Source organism: Cupressus sempervirens, chromosome 9 (genome assembly GCF_028749045.1).
Source record: "Cupressus sempervirens isolate cs-2001-9-10 chromosome 9, ASM2874904v1, whole genome shotgun sequence".
Lineage (NCBI taxonomy): Eukaryota > Viridiplantae > Streptophyta > Pinopsida > Cupressales > Cupressaceae > Cupressus > Cupressus sempervirens.
Window position 1 is genome coordinate 306,448,065 of NC_143126.1, and position 12,681 is coordinate 306,460,745.

General features: G+C 33.2%; 1 protein-coding gene across 1 annotated transcript; it reads left to right on the forward strand.

The window, feature by feature from the left end:
* The first annotated feature begins 8,586 nt into the window (after nt 1-8,586).
* LOC149538619 (12-oxophytodienoate reductase 3-like) lies at nt 8,587-10,303 on the forward strand. The gene is made up of 4 exons (XM_089799933.1): nt 8,587-8,737; nt 8,827-8,967; nt 9,059-9,189; nt 9,296-10,303. Exons 1-4 carry the CDS (start codon nt 8,649-8,651, stop codon nt 10,162-10,164), a joined length of 1,230 nt encoding a protein of 409 aa, XP_089656059.1. The 5' UTR covers nt 8,587-8,648; the 3' UTR covers nt 10,165-10,303.
* The last annotated feature ends 2,378 nt before the right edge of the window (nt 10,304-12,681 follow it).

The following is a 12,681-nucleotide window of genomic DNA, read 5'->3' on the forward strand; positions in this document are numbered from 1 at the left end:
AGTCAAATAGGACTCAAGATTGATCAAATAGACCAGAACTGGTATAATGGCAATGATCCAATTTTGGGGTATTACACTTGCTATCTCACTTTGCATTTTGTTCTTCAAAATCAAATCTCTCTATCTACTACTGCCTACTTGGCTTCTTTATTTCTTTCACATTATGTGTTCCCAAATTGGTCACACATAAGTCAAAGAGGGGAAAATTTAATCACCTAAAAAATGGTCATCTAGACTATTAGCCCCCTTCTTAGCATTTTGGCTAATTTATTAACTATTTATCTATGCCAAATTTTTAAAATTAATTTATTTTATTTTAACCTATAGTTTGACTATAAGATTCTAAGTTCACATTTGATTAAAAGAACATGTCCCCTTTTAATTAAATAAAAGACCCCATTCTTTCAACCCACTCTAATGTGCATACATAAAGTTTTTTTCCTATTTATAAATTAAAAGAAAAGACTTTGTCTCATATGAAAAGTCAACTCTCTCTTATTGGTTGACATGATCTTGCACATGGATCATGCTAAAAGTCAACCCCTGCCCTTGATCCCTCATTTCTTGACCTTGATCTCAACCATGTGTACATCTTTAAAAGAGAGATCTCTCTCCCTCTCTAAGGATCCCATTTTTGAGCTAATGTTATGTTGCAGGTTTACTTATAGATTCTTACAACATTTGTGGAGAACTTCTTACTTCTTGTCTCATTATTTGCATATTCATGTTAGCATAGTTCATTTGTAAGTATCTTAGCTTCCTTTTTCAATAGCATAGATCACATTGCTTAATTAAAATGGTTGTGACACTTTCATATGCTTAGCTTAGTTGTGTTCTTTCATTATATTCTAGCATAGTTCATCCTTGCATTGCATATTCAAGAATTCTTTGACACTAGAACTCTTTCTCTTGTCTAAAGAATCTCTCATCTCATGGTCTACTAGCAGGGTTACATCTCTAAGGCTCAGTTGAGAGCCCTTTCTATGCTTATTTTGTATGCCTCTTACACTCCATGACTAGGGAGCTCTAAGTGGTCATTTAAGCATTTTAATCTATGGGATATCTTGGATAGAAGGGTTTAGAGGAGTGTACTTTCTTAGTGTACATTTTTTATGCCCCACGGTGGGCACCAAAAATGTGTGTAAAGAAAGTGGCTCACTTCTACAAACCAGTATTCTTGAGAATACCCATGATAGAGAGCATTTCAAGATGTGGCTTATAGCTCTCTATCTATGGCATGCAAAGGTGCAAACTAATAGTATGGTGGCTCTCAAATGAACCAAAGCTATGCAACCCTTGCAAGGTGCACCATAGAATGAACGATTCAAATATGGGAGTGAAAGTGCTAGCATCCAAGAATCACAATGAAACACAATGCAAGATGAGGGATGTAAGAACTAAACTAAATAAGATGGAAGTTAAAAAGAGAGAACTAACTATAGAATAAAGACAACTATGCTAAAAATGCCATAATGCAAGCAGAATGAGAACTAAGCTAAAATGCCAAAATCCAAGAATGCTCCAAGTCTTCAGAAGCTCCAAAGTCACCAAGAAAACCTACAACATAACTTTAGCATGAGAGTCTAAGATTTGAGAATGAGGAGAGAACCCTCTCTTTCAAATAAAAATGAACGGTTAAGATTAAAAGGCAAATGAGGCATAATCAAGAGAGGAGAATGCATCTTGAGTGATCCATGTGCACAAGCATCTCCACCGATCACAATCAATAGTTGACTTTTGAGAGGGAAAGAAAGGTGTGGATGAGAATTAAAGTAATTTTTAAAATAGAAGATTCCTCTCACATAGAAAATTGTGCATTCATGTGTAGACAAAAATATATTTTCCTCTTATTTTTAAAATAGTAATAATTCTTATGTGTGCACACTTAGGATAAGTGAGAAGTGGGGCTTTTTATTTAATTAAAAGGGAGCATGTTCTTCCAATTAAATAAAAGACTTAGGATAAAGTGGTCAAGATATAGGTTATTAGAGAATAAATAAATGTTTTAGGATTTGATCAAATACAAGCAATGGATAAATTATGCAAAATTACTAGAAAGGGGGCTAATAGTCTAGATAACCATTTTTGGGTGATTACAGAAACAAAAAAACCAGATGTGAATCTAAAGACTAAGGACTTGGCCTTAAATTGGTCACATCTTTCATTCATAAATGAGCATATTTTCTTTTCTTATTTGAGAATTCAAGTTTCTCAATGCTGAACAAAATTATCAAGCATTTTGGTTATGATAGCCTTACAAACAATTGCTAAGGATTTATTTTAAGCTAAATGAGTATTTCCTATTTCAAATTCTATAAGATTGTTATTTAATTTAAACTTGCTAAATTTTCTAGAGTATATGACCTTTGTCATTGGATCTACTTTGGAACTTGCAAGAGTGCCATCTTAGATCCTTGAGACTTTAAGTTGAATCCTCATTTTAAAATATTAAAAATGTGACGCTATATATAAATTCTATGAAATTAGGTTTCCATCCTCCCTAGAAAGATAAAAAATTATGTGTAAGTAAAGATTCTTTGTTTATAGGAGTCAAGGCTAAAGCTATAAATATGTTTGTCTGCCTCATTTTTTTTCATATAAAATCTTTTCATCCACTACTTTTGTCTATGATCTATCATCCACATTCCCCTCAAAATAATTGATTCAATAATGATAGATTAAATAAAGTCCAGTCAAGATATCTAGCTTATTCAAATTGTGGAAGGCCTTAGCACAACCATCTTTAATCAAAGTAGTGAACTCTTTGTCATCCTAAATTGAGGTTGGATTCCAAAGTAGAAGCATTATTTTGCACCTTATAAAAAGAAGACGAAAGAAAACTCTGTAGAAACAATTTTAATACATAACATATCTCATGCTAAAGCTTCTTGTGTATAACCAATATCAGATGATGAACTATGCTCTTTTCTTTTAAGCTTGATTGGGATGATGATGTTTCTTTTATTCATGTAGAAGTTTTGTGCAAAATCATAGCTTTTTGGAATGCCAATATGGTGTCTTTGTACAATCCATCAAATTGCAGAGGTAAAATCTATTACCTTGTTAATCTACGTATTTATCATAAAATACAAAGTTGTAGATGTACTAAAGGCTTCGCTTCATTGATATGTAGCATTGTGTATTGGAATTTGTTTCTAATTATAATAGTTTCTTGTAGCTATGTCTAGATTTCTAAAGATACTTGAGGAATACCTCTAGTAGATATCTGTTATACATTTATCAAGAAGCAAATCTTGCATATATTTATAAATCATTCATTTTTTCAAGAATTGTAAAAGCATTAATGTTTATAAAAAAATCTAGTTCTTATCAAATGTGGAGGAAAGTATGTAAAATGTTTAGTCTTGCATTCATAGAAATGAAATTAAATAATTTTATTTGATCATAGAGTTCTTGATTTTAGCTTCTCAATGTTGTAATGACTCATAAACACCTATTTATATTCAGGGATAAAATTTCAAATATTTCTCAATCATTCAAGGTCATATATCTTCATCTCTCAATTTTTGAATTGTGTATTTCTCGTGTTCCTGATATAACTCAATGCAATTTTTATCCACTCTAATTCAATATGCCATTTTCATCTATGTATTGAAGAATTATCTTGTGACGCTCCAACAGTTCATCAAAAATTTCTAGTTTCTTGCAATTTCAGATGAAGCTTTTAATTTTTAATGTCACAATCATTAAGGTTGAGAGAATAAGATGACATGCAAAATTTGTGCATGATACATTGTATTAAGTCTCATAGGATAAATTTTATTAGGTCTGATTTAGTGTATTATTTGTCAAAAATTATCTCTCCTAGATGTTGTGTTAAGTTTATAAAATTTTATGAGAGGTTAAACAACTTTAATAGAATGGTCCTTAAAGTGCTCACAAAGACTGTGGCTCTTATTTTCCCTTTGGCATTTGCTCAAAATTGAAAATGATGTATACACCTAAGTTCAATTATCTATTTGGGTGCCTCACATGAAGGTAGGAGAGACTCTTAATACATCACACACACTGATATCTTATCAATATTTGTTCCCCCCAATTTAACAACTTGATAAGTTTCATCTTTCCAATGAATATGGAGAAATATGTGTAGATCAAATATAGAACCTATAGAGCTCTCATGTTGCTCAATGACATTGAGGGAATTTTTGGGAGATTTGTATGAAAGGACAATAATAGTGTGCAAACAAGTGTGGGAGAAACTGGTCACATATGAGAGATGACATGATCACCAACATCTTTCTTCACCAAAAATTAGAGTATGGGGGTTTTCCAACCAAATCACCATGATCTTAATCTTGGACTCTAATTCCCTAATAATCAAGTCCATTGGATAAAGTTTGCAAATAATGATGTGGAGAGATTATAGTTCTTTTAATCAATCTAGTCTACAAACATCAAACTATAGGGTTAATCGAGATTAAGTTATGTCTCATTTAATTTGAAAATTCAATCTTTGAAGTTTATGGGACTAAAGTCTCTTATTTAATCTACTAATTCTAGATTATGGGGTCTACGTATTGAAGTTTATTTGTTTTTCAATCCATTTCCACAAATTTGGGAGACCAAATTTTATATATAATTTTGTTTACAAATTCAAATTAGGAGATTTGGTAGAATAAAATTTATTTGTCATTTAATCTGCAAATTTCAAACTATTTCTATACTTAACAATTTAAGAGATTATAATTTTGTATATTATTTCATTTAAAAATTCAAACCTCAGGGTTTAGTAGAGAAAAGTTTATTTGTATCAAATCCAAAAACTCCAAACTATCTCTAGATTCACCAATTCATGAAATTAAAAATTATAATATTATTCTATTTACAAACTCCAAACTATTTGCAAACTACAAATTGTCTTCATGTACACAGTTTCATAAATTTGGCTTAATCTCATCTCTAAAAGGACTTACAAATACTTACAAAGACAACTTCATATAATAAATATGAAATAGAATTTTAATTCTAATTTCATCAAATAATTGAAAATATGATGGGCGTTCACACTAAAGTAATGCCAATTTCCTTAGATTTACAAAACTACAAATTCAACCCATCACTATAATTGTTTTCCTAATCAAAGGACTTTTAGATATTTCATGTCATCCATGGTCTTTGGGGAGTAGGAAAACTCCGTATTTCTATTCTCAATCCCCAAACAATGCATCTTAATGAGCCAAAAAAAAATCCCCTCTTCAAATGTCTATAACTTCATTTTATAATCAACATTATATTTGTTAACTCTTCATATTTAGGACTTTTTTATATGCAAGCTTAACTTTTCTTTTAATGAGATTCTATTGTTCTATATTGAAAAGGCTTACATGTTTGTTAAGGTACATATTTTTCAATTTTGAAAAGTTAGGTATAATGAGCATGCTAGGTTGAAAATTAGATCTATCCATGTTCTCTAACTAGTCCAGTAGCTTGATTAAGACTCTTCTTGTTCTCTTGTCTAAGAATCCAATTCTCCAAATACAAAATTAATAGAAATACTATGGCATCTATTCTGTGAACTATTTTTTGGGAAATAATACCAACCAGTAGGGAACAAAAAGAAAAAGAAATATGATTTTTCATAAAAAAAACATTTGCCTCCAAGCTCTTTTAGACTATCTGTTGGCATTGATCCATCTACTTTTTCTATAACCTTTATTGAATTGAAATCAAAATTTATATATTAGAAAAGTTATGCATGGTTTGATCTTTGAAAAATATTTAGTGTTATAAAAAGTCAAATGATACTTGTAATATTATAAAAACATATACATTGATTTGTGTGTCATTAATTGTTTTATCATATCTTCTCCTCTTCTAGTACATAATTTGTTCTTTTTTTCTATAAGGCAAGACTCTAGCTCTACAAAACTCTTGTTAGGCATGTTTTACTTAAAAAATCCAAAGTATGATCAATGTTCTCTTTTTCCATCTAACTTCCCATTTTGGTGGGGCAATTTTACCTTTCTCAAATATCATTTTGAAGAAAATTTTCTTTGTCTCTTTGATTTTTTATATGACAGGTTGCATTAATAATTTTTGACAGAAATTTCCATTCATTATGCTTTGACAAACGTTTGACTATTGACATGCTTCATAAATGATTTTGATCGATGATCACAATTTTATTCAATTTAAGCACAAGCCCCAAGATTCATCTTGTCAACTAGATTTTGTAGAAACTGGACTTATGTGTATTGTCAACGACATGTCTTTCTCAACACATTGAATTATTTGAGTATTGTACAGGTGAAAGTTGCATTGCAAATATCCAAGATTAACAAACAAAAATTTTATAGCTTAGTGCCAACTGCAATGAATGTCTCAAACCTAATATACAAATATGTGTATATGGTTTTAATGGTGAGGTTTTCATGCATGTTGTTGGAATATTAGTAAAGGTAGAATGTTGAGGGGGGATGGGGGGTGAATCAGTATCCTCTAAAACTTTGACCTTAAACAAATTCAATGATGTCCTTATCCTTTTCACAACTCAGTAAGCACTTATCACTTATCTGTACCTCTCAACTCTACTTGAATCTCTAATTTATGATAAAATCAACACTTTTCTCTTCTAACATAAAAACTCTTCTTAATAACAATAATGCCCCTCTTTTTCACTTCAAAAACAACTTCAAAATGTTTCCTTATAGGTCCTTTTATAGTTTTATTTTGTGTCTTCGATCTTTGACCTAATTAGGGTTCAAGAACTCTTTAGAATGTATCACTAATCGAAATCAACAATCTAGAATAATCTATGGTCCATACTTTTCCTTTCTGCATTTTTGTTGGCCTTGTCTTCCTTGAAATCATACAATAATCAATGCTCTCTTACCAACAAATCTTTGCCTTGATCTATGGGAATCTTGTTTCCTGCTTAGTATGATCATTTCACATAGTTTTTAGTGCCAATTCAAATATTTGAGTAGCCTTTGTTTTACCTGGTAGATATATTGTTCCTTCTTGATAGAAATGTTTTCACTTGGTGATAACTCTACTCAGTGATGTATTTTCTTGACGAATATAGGATTACTTAGTAAATATTGACCTCTGTTATAATAGAAAACTCATATGTCTCTTCATTCATTTCTTGGGTAATATAGTGACACTCGGTGACAATGTTCACTGGCTAACTCTTTCTCTTCCTTCACTATCTTTTAGACACTAATTGGCAACACGAGTATTTATGAGAGTAACACATGTACCTATTCCTAGGTATACCTAGAGCCATTTTGAGTGAATGCCTTAAAAATAATAAGTGGCACAGTTCAAGTAGGGTTTTGTAAACCACAAAGAATACCATTTGTTATGGATTGATCACTGATTCCTCAAATCTTTGGCTTCTACACCCTTTGTCTTCTTCGAGTTGGCCTTGGTGTGCTTGCTAGGTCCTTGATCATCTTTCACTTCCTTGGAAGCTTGACCTTTCCCTTGATGCTTGCAATGTTAGTCTCTAAAGGAGGACATAGATATAATAGTTTAATTAATAATTGATAAATATTTATGTGATAAGAACAACCACTGTGTCAAATAATGATGTTTCATGCAAGCTATAGATTGATATAAATAAAGCGCTCATTTTCAAAATATGCCAGGTTTCAAAAACAAATAAAATCAATAATTGAAGAGAAAAATTGATTGTTATAGGCTATTAACTAACAATGTAATACATGCATAGTTATCTATGCAACTTTTTTTGGGTTATTTTTTCTATTGGAAAAAAAACTTGGGCAAAATTGGCTCTAGCCAATAAGAATTAAGAAATTATATTCTAAAAAATAATTTGCATCTAAACCTTAGTATTTGAAAATCTTATTCTCATGTAAATTAATTCAATGTATCTACTGAAAACATTAGGTCCATGCAAGGACTAATAAAAAGACAATTATATTAACAACACCCTTAATTTGACCCAAACATCACGATTTTTAAAAACAAAAATTAAATTAGATACAACTTTGATTCCAAGGACTTTCATTTTCTTAAAACAAGGGGTGACTTCTATGCTTAAAATTGGCAATTGAAAAATATCATATTATGTAAGTCGTTAATAAAATAGTCAATTTTCTACTAGAGAAAAAAGACAAATATTAAAGAATAATTGGGAATAGGTATAAGTTGCCTATAAATTATAGTCGCCGAAGTAAAAGGAGGTATTTTCCGAAAATACAATTTATCTTATTTTTAATGATATTAAGATAAAGCAACAGTTTCTCCGAAAATGCAAAATTTGAAGAGCTACCTAATTGTGTGGAAAGTAAAGCGCCGACCCACCACCCAACATCGAGAGGCCCAGATTGACTCCCGCACGTTCGGAGCACAGCAGGAGCCGTCGATGGAAACTCCCTCGGTAGGCAAATACATGTGTGGCTTTGCGAGAAAGGCGTGTCCAACTCAGATTGCGGAAAGCGGATTTGACAAAACAGGACAAGCAAAGTAGAGCTCCTTTTTAAATATGCGCGTTGAAATGTACAGACGGTCAAACGATATCCACGTGGGAGGAACGCCGCGAATGTCTGTGAAAATGGTCATAAATACCCCCACTGAGGCGCTGCAACTGCCAAACGCATCTCGTCCAAGTTCTTCATATTTTTGCTCTGCAACAATTTAAAGGAGTCGCAAGCAAAATGGGGAAAGGAGGCATTTCTCATGACCAATCTGCTCCTCACCTTCTCTCGCCCTTGCAGATGGGTCCCCTCTTCAACCTCTCCCACAGGTATATATTTGTTTCCATGTCTACACTAAATGTTAATGTGATAATTACTGTGGAAAATGTGAATCAATCTAAAGATTTGATGTGCGCAGAGTTGTGTTGGCTCCCGTGACTCGATGCCGCGCGATAAACAACGTTCCACAGGCTTCTCACGTGAAGTTCTATTCTCAGAGAGCCACCAAAGGAGGCCTTTTGATCACAGAAGCCAACGCTGTCTCGCCCAAAGCTTTCGGGTATGTCAGATTGAAATTGGGAAAAAGAATGTGTAAAATTTGAAGCCTTAGAAGGATCATTAATATTAATGAGATCTTTAATGTGTTGTAGGTTTGCACATTCTCCCGGAGTATTCAGCGAGGAGCAAGTGAAGGCGTGGAAGAAGGTGGTGGACGCCGTACACGCGAAAGGCGGCATCATATTCTGCCAGATCTGGCACGTCGGCAGGGCCTCGCACACAGGTCCATTACCTGCTTCTTCTTCTTCTTCTTTCTCTTCCATATCATTGTGTCGGTGTTGTAGCTGTAAACTAGTATAGAGTCGTAAAGAATGTGTTGTGTGGCGCAGTGTACCAGCCGAATGGAGAAGCCCCGGTGTCGTCGACGGGGAAGGCGATAGGCGAGGAGTGGAGCATCACGATGCCAGGCGGGTCCAAGGCTGCGTACTCGCGACCGCGCGCGCTTTCCACGTCTGAAGTCGCCGCGGTTGTTGAGGAGTTCGGCGCGGCGGCGAGGAATGCCATGCGGGCGGGATTTGACGGCGTGGAAATACACGCGGCACACGGTTACCTGATCGACCAGTTTCTCAAGGACGGCGTTAACGACAGAGCCGACGCCTACGGGGGGTCGGTGCAGAAGAGGTGTCGGTTCATGACGGAGGTGGTGGAGAGAGTGGCGGACGAGATTGGCGCCGAGCGCACGGCGGTGAGGGTGTCGCCCATCATTGATCACATGGGGGCTACTGACTCCGACCCCCTCTCCCTCACGTCCCACCTCATCGGCCTGCTTAACGCTTACCCGCTCGCTTACCTCCATGTGACCGAGCCCCGATTCACGAGAGAAGGGCTCAAGGACGAGGAGGGCGGGAGATTTACAGCTGCTGCGGCGGCCATGTGGAAGATGGTGGAGGAGGAGTACGGGGGAAGGATCATGAAGAGCGGGGGTTACAACAGGGAGAGCGCGATGGAGGCTGTTTCCAGTGGCGGAGCCGACATGATATCCTTCGGCAGGCTTTTCATCTCGAATCCCGACCTGCCGCTCAGATTCGCTGTCGAAGCGAAGCTCACCAAGTATGACCGCTCAACTTTCTACACTCACGACCAGGTCGTGGGATACACTGATTACCCGTTTTACACCCCCAATTCCTCGACTCCTCCAGCATTACATTCAAAGCTCGACGAGCGTGGTGACTTCAGAGCACCGGTTGAATCATTATGATGCATATGGCGTACTGCCAGCTCTGCTAATTAAGTACAACAAAGCATTTCATGTCCGCACCACCCCATTCATTTATTTGTGCTTTTTGGGATCACGCGATCCCTATATACGAAAGTGGCTTTATTCTTTCCTTTTCAAATTTCCACTGTGTTTATCACTTTATTCTGTCATGGCGCTCTAATATGTCACGACTCGGATTCAATGTGACAGAATTTTATTTTCCATTTTTAAATAAATGATTCACTTGCAAATACAAATATTCTTTGAGAAGTCTGTCAAAATTATAACTGTTACCATGGTGCCTATTATATTGTCACTATTATTCGTTGGAGTTTACTAAGTGAATATTATAAATTATCCAGTCGATCAACAGCTGTTTGATTTGCCGAAACAAAATAGTAATTACATTACTCGTATAAATTTAGTTCTCATAGATATGAGATTTGCAGTCTATAATTATTGCTATATTTAAATATCTGAACTCTACTGTTCAAAATAATAGTATGTTATATAAGTATGAAGACATTGTGTAAAAGTATTAAATAAATTATACAAAACTGTATTTAAAATTATTGCATGTAAATATAAATATGAGGACATTGTGTAAAAGTATTAAATAAATTATAAAAAACTGTATGTAATCTCTCATGTCATCTTTTTCTTTGCCTTGTCCTCTCTCAACAGTCACGTGTACACATTATTAGTCAATTTGCTAAAATTCATATTCAAACATACGGTCGGGTTATATTTTATTTTCCAGATTGACTTACCAGAAAGTATCTAGCAGGAAGGGATCTACTTTCACCTTAACTTTGGGTACTTACTGTTTGGTAGTTGGAATTCGATGGGAATAGGAAAATCTGACTGCCAGAATTTAGAAATTCAGTGTTTGGTTCTAAACACGAAAAATAGAATTAGAATTTATTAATTCTAATTTTAGTCCAAATTGAACATAGCGAAATTCCTACTTGAAAGGTGGAATAGAAAAAGCCTCTTTGTATTCCATTTTTTTTAAAACCAAATTTTATATCTCATCGGGTACACTAGTTGCATAAGCCAAATTATTGGAAGTAAGTTATTTTTTGGTGAAATGTGGTGAGACAGGCATAGTTGGGGAATTCGAACTTTTTTTTTCAAATGTATTGAACAAGCCCAACTCTAAAAAGACTCGTTAATCTCATTTAATGCTCAAATTATTAAAATTAAAAAAAAAAAACCAAAAAAAATAAAATTATTCTAATTCCAATTTCAATTCTTGCAACCAAAAATAGGAAGATAAATCTTTCAAATCTTCTTCCAAGTCAACCAAACAAGTCCAAATGATATTCCACAAATTATTTTAAGAATGTGTGAATTCCAAAAGTGGGCTTATTCTAGCATTACTGAATGTGGCATTCGACAATTCCTTCAACCAAACGGACCTCTCCTTTGGCTACAAGGTTAGGAATACGTATTCTAGATTTGTTAATCTAAGAATACAAAATAATTATAATTTAATTTACTACATCTAAAATAATTTATATTACCTCTATCTCTATTTATTTATTTTTTACTAACTTAAGCTTTTTATTTTAATTTCTTAAAAAATGGATGATTTATATCTCCAAATATTATAATTTAAATGGATATTTTATGTGTTATTTATTCAAATGTTTTTAAAAGTATATTCTATTTATAATAGGATTTAAACTGGTGACATGTAGAGGTTGTCAAATTTAACGTAGAAGAATAAAAGTTAACATTAACACGCTCACGCCATCTCACTCCCCATTCTACCATTGTAGAATGTCTGTCAACATTAATGAGAATATGTATTCATATTCTATGTTTAGTTCACGATTTTGATGGGGAATATGTCTATTCCATGTTTGGTTGTGTAAAATAGGAATAGGAATAAGATTATTTTTTATATTTTTATTTTTATTCAATATTTTTTCCCTTAAAATTTTATTGAGTGGGTTTATTTTTTATCATTGAAAAAGTAATTTATTTTATTTCTCATTTTATTTTTCATTAAATTATTGAAAATTTATTTTTTAATAAAAAAATTACATACAATCATATACAATTAATCATACACAACAAGAGAGTTATCAAACTAGTATAATTTATTCATCATTTTCTACATAATTAGTCACCACAATTAAAGCCTATTACCTCACCTACAATTCAAATATCAGCAAATAAGCATTATTTATTTATTTTATTAAACATGAATGAAATGTTCTTTTAATATATTTGATTTAAATGTATGTTTAGTAACTCTAAAAACGAAAGACTACATTAATTTTATAAATTGTTATGACATTACATGTTTATCCCTAATTGTTAATTATGAATTATTAAAATTTGAAATCTATAATTCAATGCAACTTTGAATAATAAATTTCTTTTTAATACATTATGATTGATGGAGAGAATTGTGCAATATAAACTTAATATAAAAAAATAAAAAGATCATAGAATCCAAGGATAATGCCTACAATAGATTTACATAAATCACAAAATCAATGGACA